General features: G+C 38.3%; 1 protein-coding gene across 1 annotated transcript; it reads right to left on the bottom strand.

Annotated features, from left to right (window-relative positions):
• Positions 1 to 406: 406 nt before the first annotated feature.
• mthfd1b (methylenetetrahydrofolate dehydrogenase (NADP+ dependent) 1b) lies at positions 407 to 22845 on the bottom strand. Its single transcript, XM_053510383.1, has 27 exons — positions 22674 to 22845; positions 20893 to 20977; positions 20233 to 20292; positions 20024 to 20077; positions 18579 to 18715; positions 18350 to 18450; positions 17215 to 17351; positions 16661 to 16772; positions 16006 to 16133; positions 15803 to 15900; positions 14832 to 15005; positions 14501 to 14637; positions 14376 to 14422; positions 12182 to 12289; positions 11391 to 11465; positions 11115 to 11217; positions 10908 to 10984; positions 10667 to 10807; positions 8600 to 8668; positions 8292 to 8403; positions 7440 to 7579; positions 6961 to 7002; positions 6723 to 6823; positions 5233 to 5410; positions 5030 to 5137; positions 2715 to 2867; positions 407 to 1398 (listed from the first exon to the last, which is right to left on the bottom strand). Exons 1-27 carry the CDS (start codon positions 22709 to 22711, stop codon positions 1309 to 1311), a joined length of 2805 nt encoding a protein of 934 aa, XP_053366358.1. The 5' UTR covers positions 22712 to 22845; the 3' UTR covers positions 407 to 1308.
• Positions 22846 to 24853: the final 2008 nt, after the last annotated feature.

The raw sequence follows: 24853 nt of genomic DNA, 5'->3' as shown, positions 1-24853 counted from the left end.
AATAAGTTGTTGTAACCATAGTGGGTTTATTCAAGAAAACTGTAAGAAGTGTTGAACGCTTGACGTTAAAAAATAAACAAAGAGACAAAGAATTTATGGACGTCCGAATCGTGAGTAAATCAGTTCAATAAGAAAGATACGCGTCAGAACTTGTGGAATAACATGCCCGTACACCCAGCCTCGTGCCCCAAGTCTCCTGGGATGGGCTCCAGGCCCCCCGTGACCATGAATACAGGATAAAGTGGTAGAGACAATGACTGCTGATCGATCAAGTAAGTATCTATCCATCTATAATATATCAAAATAAAATAAACATGCATAAAGTTTGTACACACACACAAAGTGCCTAAAACTTTTGCACAGAACAAGAACAAACATTTAATTAAGAAAACACTCAAGTGCTATGTCAGTTTTTAAGTTCTTTTAATTATACTATACTTTTTTTGTTGTTGTTTTACAGTCCTCAGCTTTGTCTTCAAATCTTTCTACATAATGTATGTTAATTCATGTGTGAGCATCTACTTAAGTCCTATTTTTCAGGGCAGGTACATTTCTAAAGATGTCAGTTACATAGAGTTAATACAGTGGATTATTTATCATGTAGTGCAAAATCAAAGGAATGCTTTAGGCCTTTTAAAAAATTGTTTGTGTGAGCTGTGTAATAATACCTGTTCACATTAAACTGTGTTGTTGTAACAGATTTGCTTAAAAAAAGAAATCCATCACGCTATTTCAAACACACTGTTAAGGGTCATTATTTACGATTTGAATAAAACAAAAAACGCTCCAAATTGGCAAGATAAATGCCATATTTGACCACCAATTTAAAAAAAAAAATGTCATGAAAGCTCATTAATTTTCCTGTCCTGCACAACAGGTGCATGTGTGCTATTAAGCTATTTTGTGAAATTTGTACATTTTATGCTTTCAACACTAATAATACAATACAAATAATAATTGTGCATAAAATAAAAATCAGGGCCAGTTAGAAGGGCTTAAGTGATTATACACTGCAATAACAGATCACATACAAATAACAAAATCCAATTAGATAGAAGGTGTCAGTGTCTGAAGTTATTATAATGTAAATATGCTTTTTTTTGTTGGCTCAGAGTCGGTCAGCTATAAGAATGTCTCTCAATAGCAGAACAGATGCAACAACAGTGAAGATCATTTAACATGAATTTAACATTCATAAAAAACGTAAAACAATCAGAAAATAGCTATAGCTCGACGCATGTCTGCAATTAAACCATAATGAGCATCCAGTTAAGAAGTGTGGTTCAAAGTGATAGAATTCAGCATCCGCTAGAAAAGTCCAGCAATTTCTCCGGTCACTGGGTCCAGATCGATGTCGTAGAAACAGGGCCGTGTTGGGAGGCCTGGTATGGTGGGCATCTGTATAAAAAAAAAAATAAAAAAAAAAGTGAGAATCATGAAGCAATTTATAATAGTTTAAAGACTTGGCACAACAGGAAATATATTCTAACTGATTGATTTTTTTTTTAACAGCAGCTCCAACATAGTCTTGCAGGGTGTAATTTAAACCAGATTATATGAATCAAGTCCAAATCATTATGGTTTTTATAGTAACAATGTTCACAAGGACTTCTACACTTGACCCTCGACAGAACTTTATAAAATAAGATGACGAAATTGATGATATGGTAAAGCTTTCTGGCTAGCACTGTCCCCTTGCACCTTCAGGGTCTGGGTTCCTGACCAGGTTCCCGAAAGCTCTCACAGTCCAAAAGACATGCAGATTAGGTTAATTGGCGTTCCCAAATTGCCCAATGTGCCCGTGTGTGTGTGTGTGAGTTAGAGTGAAAGTGCGTGCGTGCGTGTGTGTGAGTTAGAGTGAGAGTGCGTGTGTGTGTGTGTGAGTTAGAGTGAGAGTGCGTGCGTGTGTGTATGTGAGTTAGAGTGAGAGTGCGTGCGTGAGTTAGAGTGAGAGTGCGTGCGTGTGTGTGTGAGTTAAAGTGAGAGTGCGTGCGTGTGTGTGAGTTAGAGTTCGTGCGTGTGTGTGTGTGTGTGTGTGTGTGAGTTAGAGTGAGAGTGCTTCCGTGAGTTAGAGAGTGCGTGCATGAGTTAGAGTGAGAGTGCATGCGTGTGTGTGTGTGTGTGTGTGTGTGTGTGAGAGAGAGAGTGCGTGCGTGTGTGCGTGTGTGTGAGTTAGAGTGAGAGTGCGTGCGTGTGTGTGAGTTAGAGTGAGAGTGCGTGCGTGTGTGTGAGTTAGAGTGAGAGTGCGTGCGTGTGTGTGAGTTAGAGTGAGAGTGCGTGCGTGTGTGTGAGTTAGAGTGAGAGTGCGTGCGTGTGTGTGTGAGTTAGAGTGAGAGTGCATGCGTGTGTGTGTGAGTTAGAGTGAGAGTGCGTGATGCAGATATTTTCAGATGGAAGGCTTTATACTTTCCTATGAAAGCTATGAAAATGGCTTTATTACATCACGTATCGAACCCGTATCTTGTCATTGTCTCAAGTCAAGGCAAACTACCATGGTATAAAAGAAAACATAACATTTCCTTAAAAGTCAATGTCAATGGGTTTTCTCTGAATTAGAGCAGGAAATTCGGTATACAGTATAAACATGTCCTTGTTTACTTGATATCAAACTGCTGATTAGATTAGAATCCGCCTAGCCAGTTCACTGAACTGAAAAGACTGGCAAGCCTTGCATGCAATTAATGTTGCGTCAGTAAGCAACATTTAATGCTCACCGTGCCAACTAGCGGGTAGAGAAAGCCAGCGCCAACACTTGCACGAATATCACGGATAGGAAGGACAAAGCCGGTGGGCACACCCTTCTTATCAGCATCGTGAGAAAGAGACAGATGAGTCTTAGCCATACAGATGGGCAGATTGCCAAAACCCTACAAAAAAACAAAAGAAAAAAATGGAAATTCTTTTACAAACATAATATGGAAGTTACTTATCAGCACTGCAAACAATTTTAATTCACATATGGTTGTGTATATGTGTTTACAGGCAATTATTCATACAAGTCCGATAAATAATTGATCTGTGAGCAGGGATTTTCTTCTTCAGAGAAATTGGCAAAAAAACAAACAAACAAAAAACATCCTTCTTTGTCTTTCGTCTGTTCCCTTTTGAGTGTCGCCACAACGAATCATCTGCCTTCACCTAACCCTATCCTCTGCTTCCTTTTCTCTCCCCCCAACTAACCTCATGTTCTCTCTCTCTCTCCATAGATCCATAAATCTCCTCTTTGGTCTTCCTCTATACATCCTCAATCTGGCCTCTCTAACTATCTCCAAAACATCCAACATGGATGTTAGTCTGGCCTCTCTGACTATCTCCAAAACATCTATCTCCAAAACTTCTAACATCCATGTCCCTTTGATGAACTTATTCTCGATCCTATCCATCCTTGTCACTCCCAAATAGAACCTCAACATCTTTGGCTCTGCTACCTCTAGCTCTGCTTCCTGCCTTTTCTTCAGTGCCACTGTCTCTAAGCCATAGAGCATCGCTGGTGTCACCACTGTCTTGTACACCTTTCCTTTCATTCTCACTGACACTCTTTTTCACCTATTCCAACCTGCCCGTACCCACCTCTTTACCTCCTTTCCATACTCTCTGTTGCTCTAGACCTTTGACCGTAAGTACTTAAAGTCCTGCACCTTCTTTAACTCTGCTCCCTGCAGCCTCACCGTTTCACTTGGGTCCCTCTCATTCACACTCATGTATTCCATCTTGCTGTGGCTAACCTTCATTTCTCTGCTTTCCAAAGAATACCTCCACCTCTCCAAATTTTTCTCCACCTGTTCCCTGCTCTCACTACAAAGCAGAATGTCATCTGCAAATGTCATAGTCCATGGAGACTCCTGTCAAGCCTCATCTGTCATCCTGTCCATCACCCAAGCAAACAAAAAGGGGCTTAGAGCCGATCCTTAAGGTAGACCCACGTCTACCTTGAACTCTTCTGTCAGACCTGCAGCACATCTCACCACTGCCTTACAGCTCTCATACATCACATCCTGCACCACTCACATACTTCTCTGTCACTCCAGACTTCCTCATACAACACCACAGCTCCTCTCTCAGCACCCTGTTGTACGCTTTCACTAAACCTACAAAGACACAATGCAACTCTATTACCTTCTCTGTACTTCTCCACCAGCTTCCACAAGGCAAATACTGCATCTGATGTACTCTTTCTAGATATGAAACCATAATATCTGATGTATTCTTTCTAGGTATGAAACCACAACACCTGATGCACTCTTTCTAGCTCTGAAACCATAGCATCTGATGTACTCTTTCTAGGTATGAAACAATAAAAGACGTCAAATCTAATTAAATAAAATTCTGAGATCAGCATCCAGAGATCTGAAAGTTATATGAACAAAGAAAAACTCCATTCAAACATGATACTATTCAAAGCTCAGTGAGGCAATGTATGACTGCAGAATACTTGTGCTTTATTCCCTTTTCCTGCACTAAAAAATATATTTATTAAAACTTAAAAAAAAAAATTATATAAAAGAAACAAACCGTAATTGATGGCAGAAACCTGCTGCCAGGAAACATTGTACATGTAAACTGATCCAGTGCAGGGTCAACAAAACCACTGAGGTGAACACTTGAACAACCAGTTCGCCTCAAATACAAACGGGTCATGCAGGGTTGCCTTATGTGCAGTCTCAACTAAACAACACTAATGTGCTGACTAATGTGTTGTAAACACCGCCTCCTGGTGCTGCAGTCTGTAGTGAAGCCCCCAGGAGACAGTTTTGTATAATAAAGATGACTGCATCCTCTGCAGTACAAAGTGGGGAATAGGCTATGAAAAAAGTACACTGATTTTGGCTACTGCCTTAATTTCTGTCATCTGAATTGCAAATAATAAAACGTTGCTGGTGGAAGGTGACCACAGATAATGCATCACAAGACCAAACAATACATTTGTTTTGCTTTATTATATATTTAGCTAAATTCTCCTGTCCATATCTTTTAGACAAAAATATTACCAAGTGCTAGCAGGGGGCAGAACCCTGATAAATGGTCTTACCTGTTTGGTGTATAGCTCCACTTTATGCTGGGCTTCTGGAAGGAGCTCGATATCATCTGCTCCATAAATCTTCTGTGCAATTATTCTGATCTTATCAACAACAGGCAACTAAAGAATCACAATACAGAAGCACTTAATGCATAAATACAAACAGCAACATTGTGAAGTACTGAATAAGTGATGACAGTGTGAACAATCTTAACCTCAGTGTTGTAGAGGAATTTGAAGTTGCTTGGTTCTTCTGCAGCTTTCTGCACAGCTTTTCCCAACTCCACGGCTCCAGCGCCCCCATCTGCCCAGTGAGTGCAAGGAACTGCATCAAAGGCTCCTGCCTGTTTAGCCAGCTCGCAGATCAACTGCATTTCAGCATCAGTGTCTGTCCTGAAGACAAGCATGCAGAGAGAATGTTCACGCTCAAAATATATGTACAGTCCCAAGATAAAGTATAAAGCCCAACAAAGTATGTAAAAATAAAAAAAACAAGACGATGTGATGTGCATAGACAAAATGTGGGGTTACCATCACAAATTGATTGCTTTTCTTTAGCAGCATGTCCTAAAGTGCAATCTCAATTTTATTTGTATGGAGCGTTTAACAATGGTAGTTGTCAAATCAGCGTTTGAAAAATGTATGAAGATTTGTGAGACAATGTATAGGGGGGGAAGGGGGAGTACACTAAGTAAACTATCGGGTTGTCCCTGATGACCAAGCCGAAGAGTGATGATGGCAAGAATGACAATAGGAAGAAACCTTTAAAGGAACCAGACTTAATACAGGGGATTCCTCATGATCTTTGAAATATGGATGGGCTCCCTGTTTTGTCTTGCTTTTTCAATGTATGTTTTGGCTAGGGCTTAAACAACAAATTAGATTTTGCTTTTAATGTGACTTCATATAAGCGCTTCTCCAACAATCATTGTTGTTGCTCTGCTGCTCTCTGGTGAGGCATGGCTCAGCATTGGCTCATTTACAGAGACACTGAAATAGCCATAACCAGAACCACAAAAAAAAAATATATATATATATATATATTATATAAAATACACTATTCGACCAATCTGAATCGAAGATTAAGAGTTTCGTCCGGTGAGCATGTTCGCAAGTTGGATTTGTTTGTAAGTCCGACAAAGTGAGTCTTATATGACTTACAATGTAAAGCATACCAAGCATGCTTGGTTAAATCTCTGTCCCCTTTCCCCTCACTGCTATTATGTGGCCAAAAACCGTAACTGCACCTTAGAAATTAATCTTTCATGTCAAAGAATCCCATGAGGAGTTTTCCACTTTTTTGGGCTATGAACTCTGCTTTGTTGAGGATTTTCCGAAATTAAAATTTAATCAGCATCAGGACAGCCATTTTCCATCACTGTGCTCTCGGACTGATTCATTGAAACCGGTAAAACCAACTAATTTCTTCCACATCCCCCAAGCGCGCGCACACACACACACACACACACAACATTTTATACATTCACTTACACACTGAAAAATGTTGTATATAATTGTAAATATTGGTATCTGGTGCACTGCAGTGTCTACTTTTTGTACAATACATGCGAGTTACTTCCGTGATTTGTTCGCATATAAGAATGTTCTTAAGACAGGGACTACCTGTATAATAAAACCTAGAAATCTTTAAGGGAATTCATAGTCTGTGAAGTTAACTTTGCTTTATGCCTGTGTAGGCTCTTACTTGAAAGCATTGACCGCTACAACAACTGGGACACCAAAGTGTCTGGCGTTCTCAATCTGCTTCATCAGGTTGCTGAAGCCTTTCTGCACCAGCTCCAGGTTCTAGAAAAACATCATATACCTCATTATAAGTCATTATTAGGTCAAGTTTCTATTAGCTTTAAAGGAATATTGCTGGTATAAAATAGACTAGGTCATGTTAACTTGTTGCAGCCAGAAGGACTGATCAATATAATCACCTCTTCTATGTATTCCTTTGGGAGAGGCATGCCAGCTGTGACCTAAAGAAAAATATATAGATGTTTTAAATACATTGCTGTATAACAATAGTACAACCAATCCAAGATGATCTAAATCATTTTAGAAAGTCCAGCAAATTTCAATTAATTGCAGCACTATTTCTTACTAACATTTCCAACAATTCACTAAAATAGGAGAAATTAAAAATCTATCCACTAAGGACATCATTATTGATGTGAAGTCTAAATATTATTATAATCTCATATACTTGGATTATACTTATGCTTTATACATTTTCATTATTTAAGCTCCAGACATGTGATCAGAAAGAGAAAAAAAGATGGAAAGGACAAAATACAAGGTAAAGAAGAAGTAACACAACAAAAAGGCATGAGAAAATAATTTTCAGGGCAGTTAGTAGATCACCATTAAAAGTGAATCACACTTTTATTAACTACTAATAAGTGCTCGGACTTACTGTTGGTCCACCTCCGTGCATCTTTAGCGCCCTCACTGTGGCCACCAGCACCACCACGTGAGGCCGCAGACCTGAGTAACGACACTTAATGTTGAAAAACTTCTCCATGCCGATGTCGGCTCCAAAGCCTGCCTCGGTTACTGCCAGAAGGAAAGCACAGACGACAAGAAAATTTGAAACAAACATGACAATTCAGCTTGTGGCAGAAAGGAAAACAAATTAAGCCAGTGTTTCACAAAGAAGGTTCAAGGAACCCAGCAATCTATGATGCATGTTTGTTTATTACAGAGATTAAAATAATCATTCAAGTTATTACAGTGGTTTCTCTAAATGCAAGTACTGTATTGTTTTCCTTTTTTTCAAAAAATTTATTTGCAAAAAAAAATAAAAAATTATTACAGTGGTACCTCGACATTTTATAATTATAAATTATAATTTAATCTATTCAGGAGTGAGTGCAAAACACATTTTCTTATAGATAACGATGTAAATGCAGATAATCCGTTCCAGCCACCCAAAAATATGACTAGAATCACACATTTTCAACAATATAATTATATCTTTGCATTTAAAACAATCAAAACATTTAAAAAACATGTAAGTGAAGTAAAACATAAAAAATAAATAGACATTACACCTCACTTATGCCTTAATTTATGATTCCTCTTGGCATTGGCTGCTTTAAAAACAAAACTGAAAGTGGCTCCTGTTTCCCTTGCTAACCGCATTGTTAACATTCTTTTTATTCTTTATACTATTATTTATTTTATATTATAATTATTATTATTATTATAAACAGAAAGTCAACTGGGGCAGGTAAGAGCTTTGTTAAAAGCTTTCAGTCATACCTACCTACAAATCCTTCAGGCCCTACAAGCTTCAGAGCAATTTTATCAGCCAGGATGGAGGAGTTCCCATGGGCGATGTTAGCGAAAGGGCCGGCATGAACAAACACAGGGTTTCCCTAAAACAGGAACATGAACCACTTCGGTCATTTTTCTAATTAGAAAGATAAGCTTGGTCTGGCTAAGCACAGAAAACCTATTATACCACAGGTGTCCAACGACCTAAATGCGTAACAGCAAATCCTTCATTATCTAGCACAAGAACAGTAGAGTAAGCATTTCCATTGGTGTCTACATGCATGCAGGTTCTCATACCTCTAGCGTCTGCATGAGGTTTGGTTTGATGGCATCTTTCATTAGCACCGTCAATGCTCCACATACACCCTGAAAAACAGAGAAAAGGGCTCATCATTGCTCATTATCAAGTAAACATTTGTGTGTTGTGCTTGCCCAACAGCCTAGTTACTTCGAATGCATTACAACCTACTGTATTTATCGGTATTAAGACACACTGTTGAAAAGAACATAGCCTCAGGCTTTATCTTAACATCATAATGTACTGGTGAAGTAGCATTGAGTTTGTGCATTGACAAAAAAAAAAAGCAGAAAATCTGTGGTGTTCTTTTGTCTCATATAAAGCCATCCTTTCAAGCGCCTTAAGTAAGACTCGTGTCAATAAACTATTGAAATACGAGTGCTACACTGTATTGTTCAATCATGTCATTGTTTTCAGAAGAGACCAACACACATCACTTTGTTAAGGTGAGTGTACCGAATACACACTGTATGGGGTTGGGTAGTCCAAGTACTGGAGAAACAGATGCGTCTTGAGTCGTAGTTTAAAGATAGTCAAAGTCTCTGCTGTACGGACATCTAGAGGAAGTTCATTCCACCACCTAGGTGCCAGAACAGAAAAGTGCCTGGATGAAAGTCGCCCTCGATTCCTGAGAGATGGTGGGAAGAGGCGAGCAGTGCTGGAGGATCGGAGGGAACGTGGTGCGATTAGAGCAGAGAGGTAAGTGGGTGCTGGGCCATTTTTAGCTTTGTAGGCAAGCATCAGCGTTTTAAATTTGATGCGGGCAGCTACAGGAAGCCAGTGCAGGGAGCGGAGGAGTGGGGTGGTGTGGGAGAACTGGGGAAGGTTAAAAACGAGACGTACTCTGATCCAGAATGCAGCAGCACATGACTCTGCACTACTGGCAGAGTACATGACAGACCCAGGAGTGGAGCCCCATGAGTGACGGACTGCAACAATGACCTGTACCTAAGGACCTATGCACTCATACTTCTTTCTGCAGTTTAACTGCTGAACCTACTTGCCCATGAGTGCAAATGATAGCTCAGAAACAGAATCTGTCTGTCTCCATCACTCAAGACGATTTTCATTAAAAACCAATGCCAGTTTAACAGCTAGTGCTCCAAAAAAAAAAAAAGCTAGTTATCTTATTCCTTTGCTCCACTGCATGCAGACAGCGATGATATTCAGGCCATAATAGACATTTGATAGATCTCTTTTACACTAATTTGTACACTCTTTAGCCAAAACATAAAAAAAAAAAATTATTAAGACATATTGTGTAGTTTCCCCCTTTGACATTAAAAACAGCTCTTGACCCCTCGGGCACAATTTCACAAAACTTCTGAAGGTGTACTGTGGTATCACATCATGGCACATGGTATCACATGGCATCAGGATGTTAGCAGCAGATCGTTAAAGTTTTGTAAGGGCAAGGATAGCTCAGTGGATAAGGTGGTGACCTACAGTTTTGAAAATCCCAGGTTTAAGCCCCAAAACCCACACAAGTTGGGCCCTTGAGCAAAGCCCTTAACCCTGTTGGGTCATTAAGCAAGGCCCTTAACCCTCAACTGTTAAGATGTATAATGAGATAACACCGCACATCTGCCAAAATGCAATGCATGTTTTAAAATGCTGTCGTCTATGAATCAGACATGTTTGTCCAGCACATCCCTGGACATGGATGCTTGATTAGAAGGAGATCTGATGAAGGAGGCTAGATCAACAACCTTAAACTCTTTGCCTGATATGTTTATACACAACAACCTGTGATCTGTTGAATGTTCTATCTTTCCATCCTAGCCAGCAATAACTATCCCTACAAGCATACAGTATGTGAGCCTTGGGTGCCCATAATCCTGCTATCAGTTTGTCCATATATTAAGAATCAGTGTTATAAAATTCACATGAGGTTGACGTTAATGTTATGGCTGCTCAGTGTATACCTCCTCTCTGCCTTCCCAACAAACACATAAATAAAAGACATTCAAACAGAAAAGACAAAAAAACAAATAAATAAATAAAAACACACAATAGACGATTATTTTAAAAGGACTGTACAGGCTATCAAAATCTGCATCACTGACCAGGTCTTCTGTGGTGATCGGCTCGCCACTGCGACTGGTTGCCACCACCATTTTAGCCAGCCTCTGCCTCATGTCCTCCAGACTGCTGGTGAGAGCCAACACAGCCATGATCTCACTGGCCACAGTGATGTCAAACTGAGCCTATAAAGCACACACACGCTTTTACTTCATGAACAACTGAAATCCAATTCATTAAAAATACCAAGAATGTCGACACTATTAGTGCATTTATAAGGCTTACTGTTCTGGTATAGCCCTTCTCAGTGGGACTCTGGCCAATGGTAATCTTCCGGAGGAAACGGTCATTTGTGTCCATCACTGAATCGGAAATGATTTTTAAAAATATTAGAAAGATATCTGTGAGGATCACAAGTAAGCAGAAGAAGAAGGAGGAAGAAATATCCTTGCACAAAATAGTAAATTTAGAGCTTGCAGTCTGCAGCCATACCTCTTTGCCAGGTGATTGATTCAGGCTCGATATCCAACCTGGCAAAGCGAGTGATCTCTTCCTCAGTCAGTTCAGATGGATCAGTTTTCTCAATGCCAAGTTTCTGTAGTTACAACACAACCACATTATTTATCGGCAACAATAAACAGTCCTAATATTTTAAAAGAAAATGTAAAAAAATGAACCTATGGTTCAGTGGAATGTTTCATTAAATAATAAAAAGCCTGCAAGGCATACTTGTAGACATTCAAACATCTGAGCAACAAATATTCATACTTTAAGTCGGTTGATCTGAACAGGAGAAAACTTTCTTTGGCCTCCACTTAATGGCACCAGGCGGTTAAAAAGTGCCTAAATGGATCACACACAGAACTTGAAATTAATAATAATAATGAGAACATACATTAAGGGGCAGAAAACATAACACTATTATATCACATCACAATACTGAAATATCAGGAATGCATCATGATAATTAGGTTTGCAAGCAAACTGTAGTGAACAGCGAAAAGGCAGAAAATGAATGGGTTACTTTTTAAAGATGCTGTATCATGTCATTTCTTTAAAAAACTGGAAAATGATTTTGCAATATCCATGTACTGTGCCCGTTTATCAAGATATAGATTTTATATTGCCTTACAACATTAGCGATGCTTAAATGGACAATATTTCTTCAATCCAAATGAAATCCTTGTAAAATCATTAGAGATTACAAATTAATTTTTGTGTTACATGCTCCAAGCATTTAATCAGAATGTAACTTTGACATAATTCTGCACACTACGAAGTTTGTAATCTGTCTGAAATATAACTCTGATGTTAGGTTTTGGTCTAGATTGGTCTTCCAATCATTTTCCAATAAACCCTTCCTTCTGCATTTTGATTATGTAAAATTATTTATTCACATCTATGATCGGCTAGAAGCTTTTAGAACCAATCAGTGCCAACTGAGGTGCTTCCATGAAGAAGTTTTATTCAGTTTGGGTTGTAATATATTAGTGGAATATTTCGGTCTATGTAAACTTATCTCCTGATCTCCTTGTATCTATAAATATAAATATCTTTACCTTATCAGACTGAGTGTTTTCATGAAACATCCGAGCATCGATAGCAGCAGCCACCAGGTTATTTGCAGCAGTGATGGCATGGATATCACCAGTGAGATGAAGATTAAACTAGGACCAAAAAAAAAAAAAAAAAAAAAAAAACATTAAAGGGGACCTGTTATGCAAAATAAATATTTTAGTCATTTTTATTGTATTTACACAAGGCTCCAGAGTATATGTACAACCAAAAAATGTGTGTGCGTTGGCTAGGGTTAAAACAGGCCAATTAGGTTTTTCCTCTAATGTGACCTCATATGAAAAGATCCCATCCCCTGACTTGTTACTAAACTCTGCTGTTCTGTGCAGGAACGTGGAGGAGGCGGAAAACCTAAGTATAAAAAAATCCATTATATATAAAGGGTGCAGACATGATTTGGAGGGCCTCTGAGACCTAGGTGAACTTATTTGTAAACGGTGTAGCAGTAGCTCAGTAGTTAATGCAATATTCTACTGATAGGAAGGTCTCAGGTTCAAAACCCACCACCACCATTGCTTTAGGGCCTCTGTTGGGCCCTAAAGCAATGCTCTTAACCCTTAATTGTCAAGATATACACCACCATTCAAAAGTTTGTGGTCACTTTCTAACTCCATGATCGTCCACCTCTAATCTGTGGTGCTGTTAATTGGTCATTTTTCAGGCTGATAACTCTAAATGACTTTCTCGTCTGGCAGAGGCAGGTTTTGGTCTCGCCCTCCTGGGATGGTCTTCATGAGAGCCAGTTTCATTAGGGTGCTTCTTGCAAGAACTATTACAGAAAGGCTGACCTCTGGGTCTTAAAATAACAACTAACTGTTGTTTTTGTTGTTACGTAATTACCTTATTCCATATGTGTTAATTTATAGCTTTGAAATCCCCAGTATTGTTGTGAAATATAGAAAATAAATCACTAAACAAAAACAAAAATTTCCAAGTGACCCCAAACTTTTGAACGGTAGTGTACAGTGGAATTTGGATTACGAGCATAATTCCTCCTGGAAGGCTTGTATTACAAAACAAAATTTAATAAACATTTTTAGTAAACCAAATTTTATTTTTTCATAAGAAATTAAGGGAAACTCAAATTATTCGTTTAAACATTATTTGTTTTACAGTCCAAAAAAATAAATACATGAAAATAATTAATACCAAATATAAAGTAAAAATAAAACAAATTAACCTGCACTTTACCTTTAAAAAAAAGTATAAATAAATCCCGACAGATAAGTGTTTCCGTTTGTGCACGCAGACGCTGTGTGTGTGCCTTACACAGAAACTCTGCTCTGTCGCAAGTGTGACTACACACATTACACACACACACATTAAAAGAGCGCTAGTCACACTTGCGTGAGCGCATACTAACGGAATCACTGCTGTTAAGTTAAAAAAAAAAAAAAAAAAAAAAAAAAAAACACAAAATAAACCAGCACATTACCTTTTAAAAGAATCGCGACAGAGCAGAGCACACACACACACACACTCTTTGCCTTACACAGAAACTGCTGTCACGAGGGAGAGAAAAAAAAGGATCTTCACACTCTAATGAGACTTGATTTTGCTTTATACGCGCGCGCACACGCCCTGTACAAACACGCTTACAAACACAAAATAAAATATGTTTCTCACACACACGTGGTCACAGTGTTATAGTAATCAGTACACATGTGCACGGATGTTGATTATACCAGTAAGAGATAAGCACTAAGACCCAGAAGGGGAGACGATTACCTACAATTCCGCAGCGCAAGAGAAAGAAAAAACGTTGCCTCAGTTATGATCACGTGACGCTCGCCGTTAAAACAAGAAGCGAATGCGTGATACATGATACTCAATGCTCGTAAACCAAGACAATGCTCGTTTTTCAAGTCAAAAATTATAAAAATCTTTGCTCGTCTTGCGGAACACTCAAACCGCGATACTCGTTATCTGAGATTTCACTGTATAATGAGAAAACAATGTACAATGGCACTCTGGATAAATAGCAAAACAAAAAAAGACCTTTAACATTCATTTAATGTTTATAGATTAAGAATTATTTAATCTTGATCAGGATGTCATCAGGCACCTATAAAAGGTTACAAACTACAAAGTATCATTCATGAAGCTTAAATAACGGTTATAACACAGTATGACCATTTTTTTAAACTTAGCAAATTAGTCAGAGAACAGCCAAATTACCTCTTCCATGGGAATAACCTGAGAATAGCCACCTCCGGCTGCACCACCTGATTAACAACAACAAAAAAGGTTCAGTAATCATGATGTTTAAGAGACAGATCCTGAGACACTAGAACACGCCGTACCTTTGATGCCGAAGGTCGGGCCTTGAGAGGGCTGGCGCACGCAGGCAAATACGTTGCGATTAAGGTGAGCACCGAGAGCCTGCACTAAACCTATTGTAGTGGTACTTTTCCCCTCACCCAGAGGTGTAGGAGTGATCCTATAAAGGCAAATACCATTTATAGATTTATTTATGTTTCCATACAGTATAATTTACATTTTTGTGGCCCTTTCATGCACAACATTGGCATATTTTTTTTTTCTCGCATACATTCATCATAGTACAAAATATTCATTTCTGATATTGATTAATAAACACAAATGTTAGATCTACTGCAAAAATAGATTTCTTACCCAGTAACAACCACGTATTTGCCATCAGCCTGGGACTTTAATCGATCAATAGTTTGCAACTGGACTTTGGCTTTGGTCTTGCCATAGAGCTCAACTTCATCAGAGAGAAGGCCGATCTCTCTGGCCAGACGATCAATGGGCTTTGGTATACCGGAGCGGGAAATAACGATATCACTGTGACAGAGAGAGATCAAATTAAGTGCAATTTGCAGGAAGTAAGATGCCAGACAGCTAGTGAGTTGGTTTTCTGAGCCAAACATGAAGCTGTGACTGAATCAGACATAAAAATATATTCATAACCTGAAAAATAATTAAGTTAACACCTGATGTTAGGAACTAAATAAGGAACAAAACACATCAGTGTGCTGTTAGGAAAGACTTTAAATAATTAACAGAAACCATGTTACTAGAGAAACCATAATCTATCAAAATGTATTATTGAGTTGCCAGACCAATTTTTTTTAGTTGGTTAAAATTATTGTTGTGCATCGACCAAAGATAACTAAAGGAACTTGAAATAACTGGAAATGGAAGAACTGTACAACATTATTCCGACGTTATTCCAGAGCAATGGGTGTGTCAGGGTAAGAAGGGAATTGCAAGAAGGGAATTGCAAGAAGTGATGCATTCATTAAGCAATGCATCAATCAAGCCTCTGAAGGCAGTGTTATAATCTGGGGATTGCTTCAGTAGGTCAGGTCTGGGCTTAGGAAAATTACGTGGCAATAAAATGGAGTCAGCTGATGACCTGAATGGTTTGGCCACGCCGTGTATAAACTACTGTATGCGGCTGTAATATCCTGTAATAGAATATCCTGTAATGGAAAATGAATCAACTTCTGTCCAAAAAAACATTTCATAAGTTCAGAAGTACCTTAATACAAATAGCATAAAGTTGACAGGCTCTGTAGTTGTTGTTATTGTAGTTATACTAAATTAAAAACATTTAACAGGGTGAGAAACCGTCATACCTGGGAACAGGTCTCTGCAAGTTGAGCTTGGTGTAAGAGATGTTCCATTTGCCTGGTTCATGTGTTTGGAGGAAACGCTTGGCGCTCAATACGGTATTCTACGAGTGGAGAAAAAAATATAAAACATACAATAACTCATACAAATAAAATACTGTATCATCCTGATTACTATAGAATCAAGTAACAGAAAACATCAAACATACCTGCATGAGCATGGCGACGGTCATGGGGCCGACTCCACCCGGCACAGGGGTGATGAAGGCTGCTTGCTCCTTGGCAGTGGCAAAGTGAACATCACCTACGACCCGCTTCCCACTTGGCTTGGTGCTGTCTATGAGTGGATTTAAAGACGCTTAACTCAAAGAAGAGACGAGAGGATGTTTTCACAGGAAACAATTTTTACGGAATCTCCCATGCTCATTTACACACTACAGGAAATTTGAGAATGCCAATTAGCCTAATCTGCACGTCTTTAGACTGTGATAATCCCTACACCACCGTGTCACCCTCCTGCATCACACGGGTCATTAAACTGAATGAGAGAGGGACATCCTGATTATTCTGAGAAACATGAAGTCAACCACTACTCATCTTTTTAAAAAGGCCATAAATTGGTTGACTATTGCTGCTGTGATTGACAAAGAAACAAGTGATATTCCTCGTATCCAGAGAGATACCGAACCATGGGTGGCTGCAATATATCTTCTTAGACTAGGGCAAATTGTTTTCTGTTGTGCCTAACAAGGAGCCCAAGTGCATGTTAGAATTTAAACTACTACAGTAGATGTAGTTAACATGTGATGAAAGCTCTACACTCTAAAACCTGGGCAAAAAAAGCATTTCTTCCTTTGCACCCACCTGGAACATGGTTGATGCCACAGTCAATGACCACAGCACCCTTCTTCACCCACTCGCCCTTTACCATCTCTGCTTTTCCAATCCCAGTCACCAGGATATCTGCCTTTCCTATCTGTGGGGCGAAAAATATGCACAAGTATAGTGAACCATCATTTCTTTATTGACAAGAATGTAAATTAGGCTTGGGCAGTAGAACAATATGATCATCCCTTTTGGCTAAGAGGCAGGCAGTTCATTAAATAATGTTTTATCCTGATTTGAAATAGCTAATAACATGGAGGAGTCAAATACCTAAAAAAAAAAATTAATCTGACAGAATGGACAAAATAATATTAGTATCCCCCTCTTTGTTAATTTTGTTTTATGTGAAATCAGAAAAGAGTTTTATTCTTCACACATCTCCTGCACTGCTGTAGCAACTGGTTAAAAGTCATGAAAACAACAACCAAGTCATGTTTGTCACCTTTGTGTAAAAATGGAATGGGATTTTGTTAAGGGGGAAAAAAAATGCATGCATGATATTTAAAGAGGTTTTGGGATGTTTGGAATTTTACCTCAGCTGCCAGGTCAGCGGTTTTTGAGTGACAGGTAGTAACAGTGGCATGATTCCAGAGCAGGAGGTCATGCATCGGTGCACCAACAATCTTACTGCGGCCGACCACAACGGCTCTTTTTCCTGCCACAGATATACCTGGGCAAAAACGTCACGTTACATGAAGGTCACTGTTGCTAATACATTTCCATCAAACTACATTAAACAAAGCAGTGGTTACGTGTCTTTTTTTCCCATAAAAACTTTTTTATGCAATATAGCAGTGGAAACATTGGGCCTCATTTATCAAACTGGATTAAAATTACTGTACAAATAAAAAGTTCACATACACATTTACACAATAAATGTGATATTAATGAAAATCCACTTAGTTTGTGGAGGAGGGGGAACAATTTACATCAATTCTGTGACATAGAAAAGTATTCTGATAATAACTAAAATAAAGAAAAATATTCATTAGTTAATCTTTAGAGTAAAATCTATCTAAAGAAATAATAAAATAAACCACTGAACTGTGCAAACATACTTTAAAGAATGTGCAAGTTGATTTTAATGGTTACTTTTTGGCTAAGTGATTTTCCCTCATTTCCAAACTTTCTGTCTTACCTTTCCACTTACAAAAGTTTCCATCAAACTTTGCTTTTAAAGTTATCATTGGAAAGATCCTTTCACTGTGTTTTTTAGGTTAATTTTATTTTATTTTGGAGTATGGGATTCTGATTGGCTGTTGCCGTTTGTGTTCTGTGCGATTGGCTGTTCTATCAGCAACAAGTAAAACATTCCAAAGCGTATCATTATCAGCGTAAATTTTTATTGATGTCGATCCAGTATCGCTTTATGGCCTAGCATTAGAAACAGATATAGTATCAGTGTCAGTGATAGCAATGTGTTGTATTATTACAAGAACCATCACAACACAGCAGCTTGGAGGTGCTCTCCCACAATTCAAGTCATTGAGTTTCGCCTTTTATGGAGATTTACGCTAAGTATTAGTTTGAACGTTTTCTGCATACGTATGTGACTGCACACAACAATAGTAAAGAATGATAAATGAGGCCTGTTATTATTATTAATAATAATAATAATAATAATAATAATAATAATATCGGTTATAAAACAAAAGGTCACACACCAACCTGACTGTTTAATGAGCTCCATACAGCCATTGGGAGTGCAGGGAATGAAGCAGTCTCCAAGGTCACCTCGGGCCAGTTTCCCTGCATTAATGCTAGTCAAACTGGAAAAAACAGAAAAGGCCCTCTTTTTTAAAACGTCACTTCGGAAATACAGATATTTTGAAAAAATATCTTAAATCATAAAAGGTATGATATAGCGAGAAACGCTGGACTAAAGCTCCTAATTTACCCATCTACATCCTTCTCTGGAGCCACAGCGTTGGTGACCTTCTCAGTGTCCATGCGGTGAATGGAGTCCAAAGGCAGCTGCACTATGAGTCCATGCACACTTGAGTTTTCATTGACCTCTGTGATGCACTGCAGGACCTGAGATAGATAGAGTATTGTCAAAATTACTATATGTATATCAGGGCTCACCAAATTTTAAAAGCCCTGGTAGCCCTTCAGGCAGGCACTCTTTAGTTTTCAATAGCCCAAAATAAATTTAAGTAGCCCAAATAAAAAAAAATAATAAAAAAAAGAGATTAATGTATAATATTGTAAAGGAAACAAAACAATAAAAAAATTGCTAAAACACAAATTACAAAAACTTTACAAAAATTAAAATCATCAACTCAAATATTTGGTTCTAATGGAACAGAAATTTCTGTTCCAGAAATTTGAAATTGTAAGAACTGTGTAGAAGATGAATCAGTCTGTGGCAGATTCTGAATCTGAAATTTCCACTGAAGTCACGGATGAGTAAATGCCACTTGACGTTGCTTTCTGAAGTTTCTAAAGACTGCTAAATTGTAATGGTAGTTCACTCTTTGCCACATAGGACTTCGTTGTGCCTGGTTTTAATTTTTTTATTTTTTTTTCGTTTTTTGCAATTGGTGTTTGTTCTGGGAAAGATGCTGCAGACTGAGCACCAATGCATGTCTTGTGATGCAGTGATTTCTCATGGGTTCTGATGGGGTCTTTCCTAAAATTACTGGTCCCAGTAACAGAGGCGCTTGTCGAGTCAGAAATCGAGGGAAACTCACAACACACCCTGCAGAACATTATGTTATTTAGCCACAGAAATTCTTTTGTCCATGAAACCAAAAAGCTGCGCTTTCTTTTTGTCTCGTAGTCTGATTTGACATAACTTTTCTGCTTTGTGGAAGGCTTTTTTTTTGGCTGTCCCTTCTTCACCCTGACCTTTCTTATTTGGCTCAGTAGAACTAAAATACCTGTGCTAATTTTTATACACACACACACACACACACACGCGCGCACACGCGCACACAACGGTCAGACTTTTTTTTTTTTTTTTTCAATTTAATATTTAAAGATTTCAATATTTCACATATTGACAGTGGCTCATCGATGCCCAAAAATGACACAATTACCCAGCTACATTTGCGAAAGAATGCAAAAGCACTGACGTATATTTTTCCTTCCCATGATAGCCTAACGGGCAGGGCTGAGATAGATTTTGGTAGCCCGACTGTGAGGCACAATAGCCCCACGACGTCGGGCTAGCGATTTTGCGAGTCCTGCATATCAAATATTTGTGGGAGGACACACAGAAAGTTTTTTTTTTTCTTTTTAAGAGCTTCTATTTACATTCAAAGCTCTTTCATTTCAAATTTTGTTCTAAGCACAATAAATGAGAATGAACACAATGTAGATCTGAGAGGTTTATCTCACCTCTTCTTCAGTAGCAGTCTGTGGAAGCCTTGTGTGCGTTGCATTGATTCCAATCTAATACAATATTCAAGCAAAGAAAAAAATAATAATTTCATGAAAATATGATGCACAAATTGGCAAGTCTAACGTCCAAAAATGTGCCAAATTATTTTATATTCTAAGCAAACATTTAAACATTTAGTTGCTTGGGTCAAGATTAGGTTGTTTACCTCAGCAGCAGCTTTCAGCTTCATGCTGATGTACAGGTTGGAGTCTTCTCTGTTTCCAACCTGCAAGACAGATGCAATGCGATGAGCTGCGTTACGTGATAAGTTATGAAAGTATGTTTTCCAATTTAAGTCATTTTCTATACCCCTTTATCCTGTACGAGGCTGCTGGGGCCAGGAGCTCATCAAAAGGAACTTGGGGCATGCGGCGGGGTACACCAAGGACAAGGCACACTAACACACTTATTCAAAAACTATGGATAATTTGAGAACGCCAATTAACCTAATCTGCATATTTTTGAATTGTGATGGGATACCTGAGTACCTGGATGAAACCCACCAAGCATGGGGAGAACATGCAAACTCGTGTTAATAACATGTTAAGCTACATGTTAATAATATAAATAATAATAATAATTTTAAAGGTTTTATGTATATTTTAGAGGCAGAACTACAACCATAGGGTAGGTTTTTACTAGTAGCATGCACCTGTTGATTTTAGAAAAGGCATGCAACTGAAATAAAACTACTTAATTAAGCTAAATAAAAAACAATGATTAAGCCCTAATAATAGTAGTGGTGGTGGTGATGAGCATATGTTACTACTATGTGATGCGCATCTCTCAGGTTCAATAGACACCACACAAATTTGCTCCCACTGACCTGTAACACCACCAAGCCTGGCCGGAAGTTTGGGTCTTGAGCCTTCATTTCTTCCACGTCCTTCTTCAGCCTCTCTCGCACCTGGCTGTAGTTTAAATAAAAAAAAAATGTTTTTAGATCAACAACAATTTGGTACAGTTATTCCCTTCTGACAATGAAAGCATAATGAAAGCATATAATTCTCACTGTGAGAAATGAGGTCAAACGTTTCTTGATTTTAAGTGGCTCTAAAAGCAACCCATGAGTGACAGTTTGCCTAGATTAAATCAAAGGAACATTTCACTTTGAACGACTTTGAAATTGTTCTTTATAAATAATCGCAAAATACAAGTTTTTGACGAAGATGCAAGTGGATTGTATTTTCTGCAAAAACTGTGGTATATTTAAGGCATTGATATTTTTAAGACCAGTGACCACATGTACCTAAATAATTTTAAAAAAGTTATTTGAATCTGAATCGAAAACTGAACATGGATTCAGTTAATTAAATCGACCAACAAAAGATTAAATTCCAAAATGATTAAATCTTACAACTATATTTTGTAAATTACCCACAATGCAATTTGACTACCTGCTGATAGAAGTAATTGGCCCTTGTGTAATAGATTTGTGTAATAGTTTCAATCAATCAAATCAATCAATTGTTTTGATTTTTTTGCTTGTGTAGCTGAATAAAAATCAACCTTTGAGACTATAAGAAAGAATCATTATTAATTGTCATATAAGAAATTGCATTTCATCAGCCAAAAGTTTGGAATCGTCATAAGGCTTGTACGATCATAAGTCATATTGTTTGGTACACATTAAAAAAGGACAACAAAACTGTAAAAAAAAAAAAAAAAAAAAATTATAAAAAAAACATTTGAAACTTAACAATAGCTGAGTCCAAGTTAGACCCATGACTCAGAACCCAACTAAAATTCACAGCAGTGTTTTTAGTGTTATCGTCCCATCAGAGTCATCTGATCAGCGTAGCCAATTTGACAGAAATTGTAACACTGCCTGTCTTTATCTCTGAGTGATAAAAAGAGGCATGCACAAAGGTCACCATGCAGGCCAAAAAAATTACACCATGTTTGCAAATTCTGGGATTGAGTCTGGAGAATCATCAGTTAATCATTTAAAAATGAAGAAGGGGGTAGCAACGGTATGAACAGTAAGCCTACTGCCAAATCAGTCGTGCAATACCCCGTATAGAAACTGGAGCTGAATAGTGCTGAACACTGATCATCATCATCATCATCATCATCATCATGCACAGATCTGATCAGATTAGCGTTTAAACAACAAGATTACAAAAGACAAGCTTCATAATCTTATCGCATATCCCTTATCACTTTATCTCCTTATATTGTCAGAGCTGTTATATGGAATAGCACCAATAAAAGAAAAAGAAATAATGCACGGAGCGCCTGCACTGGAGATCTTATTGAATTTACAAATGTAAAGCAAGGCTTAATTAATATTAACTGAAAATTGCATGCATGTTTGGATGATTTGTTTAAGATCCTGCTTAAAACAATATCAATGCAATGAAAGTGGGGTAAAACTGTGCACGAGCGCTGCACGTGCTTTAGTGCGTTCGTGCGTGCGTGTGTTCCTGGCTTCTTCTGTCCAAGTACACACCTCCAGAGGTTCACCGACACCACGGTTGTTACCTGATAGCAACGCTCAATGCTTGTAAAGACCCCCGATTAAAGCACGTGCATGACAGACTGCTACCCAGCTGCCATTTCTGGTTTGCGTAAATCGCGGTAAAATGTTTGAAAACGTAAACTTACGCTGAGACTTCTTTTCCGCTGATGATTTGGGCAGACATGGTGGGCCTTCTGGGTTTCTCCTGTGCAAAGAAATAAATCGACTACTCTGAAACTTTTTCCCCCACAAGTTTTTCACCACACGCTGAGTAACACTGCACGTAATATCCGCAAAGCGGTGAAGCCCTGCCGCTGCTCGAGCTGCCCTGCGCCTTAAAAAACCTTCGTGAATAGCACCAGACGCTGACGTAAATATGTAGGCGTAACTGTTTGCACCAATCATACAGTGTGAAAAGCTTCCGGCTGTACCTGAACTGGAGTATGCTTCCATTTGTAAGCGCCTATAGTATCCCAAACACATGTTAAAGCAAAAGAAGAAGAAGAAAAAGTCTAGTATAAGTTCAGTGGAACAAACAAAGTAAAAAATAAAGTCGTGGTAAACCTCAGACACAGCTCGTGAACATCTTTTACCCAAACCGTTCTGTTTCATTGAGATGGACAGGGGAACAACATTTCCCAAATGGGCCCCTTGTCCACATCCACTACAGCACCACCAAGACCTACTTACAATAGCTCTACTACAGCATGGCCATTAGCCCTGTAGTAAAACACATGATATCTCTAACAATCATCTACAAATCCAGCTCTGTTTTGCATACATATGAAATACTCTGTCAAGGTATTATATATATATAAAAAACAGAAATTCTGCTTGTGCTCGTTTTTCCTGTGGACGACGTTTTTCCTGTGGATTATCCCTGTATAATATTTCTGTAAATATTTCCTGTACATTCACTTGTATAATCTGCACATAGACAGTACACTAATATATGTATATTGATATACAGTATGTATATATGTGTGTATAGATATACTCTCTGCATTCCCTTCCAGCTGTTAAGCTATTCATATTTATTCGTATATATTTTCATACTATTGCACATCTTGTAAATTCAACCATATATAGTTTCTGTATATCTTTATCCCATATACTTATATTTAGACATATCTGTATATCTACACTTATTCGGTCAATTAATTCATCCATCTCCGCTCACTTTACACTGTATATTCATTTAAATATATACATCCTGAATATTCTTCTGTAAATCCAATACATACATAGCCTTTATTTTTATTTATTTATGTATAGTCTATATAGATCTGTATATATGTTTATACCCCACTGCTAACTTATATTTCTGGTTAGATGCTAACTGCATTTCGTTGCCTTGTAACTATGTGCAATGACAATAAAGTTGAATCTAATCTAATCTAATCTGACAGTATAACATAAAAGTTGATAATGACGCTGCCTACCAGAGAATTCTCTTATGTACGCCTGGGAGAAGGCAAAAACAAATAAACAAACTGAATTTCTGTTTTATATGCTTGCAGTCGCACCTTACGCTACTCGCTACTTTTTGACACATTGAAGCAGCGTGAGGAGCGGCTGCGAGTTGACCGTACACTCTATTCGCAAGTAACGGTACCACAGAGAAGTCAGGATGTGCACAAAGACAAAGCAACACGTAAACCTCATGTATGAAAAGATTCCAGCTGTACCTGACCGGGAAATTTAGGGAATATACTTCGCTTTTTATGTAATTAGTACAGTATCCCAAGGCAGATAAAAAGAATAAATTCCTTTTAGCATTAGTCTGGTCTAGCATTAGTTCAGTAGAACATTATTGAACCTCAAGCACAACTTTTTTGACCCTCAGGCACAGCTTATAAACATCGAACAACTCCACAGGCGGAGCCACAGATAATCACCAGTCTCTATATGTTGTTAGCCTTTCGGGTGCTCCTATCCGATCCGCACAAGAACTTGTCACAGTTTGAACCCTGAATGCCCTTCCTGACATAACCATCCCATTTTGTGAAGGCTTGGGACGGACCGGCACTGACATTTGGGCATTGGCTGAAAATCAAATCCAGGCTTTCCGCATCACAAGTCCCTAATGTCCCAACCTCTTGTGCCAGTGTTTTGCAAAGGCGTTCCTCACCAAATGTAACAGTAGGCAGCGTCATCATCAAGTTTTATATAATTCTGTGAGTGTACCACAGGCGTTTCTCACTGAAAGTAACAACCCCCCCACATGGTAATGTTAGCATGCAGGCATCAGGATCTGCTGTCGGTAACCTCTAGTATAATTACAAAGCACAAAGGTGAAGTCAGTTATTTCAAAACACAGAGAAAA

Source organism: Clarias gariepinus, chromosome 13 (genome assembly GCF_024256425.1).
Source record: "Clarias gariepinus isolate MV-2021 ecotype Netherlands chromosome 13, CGAR_prim_01v2, whole genome shotgun sequence".
Lineage (NCBI taxonomy): Eukaryota > Metazoa > Chordata > Actinopteri > Siluriformes > Clariidae > Clarias > Clarias gariepinus.
This window is presented reverse-complemented; position numbering and strand designations above follow the sequence as displayed.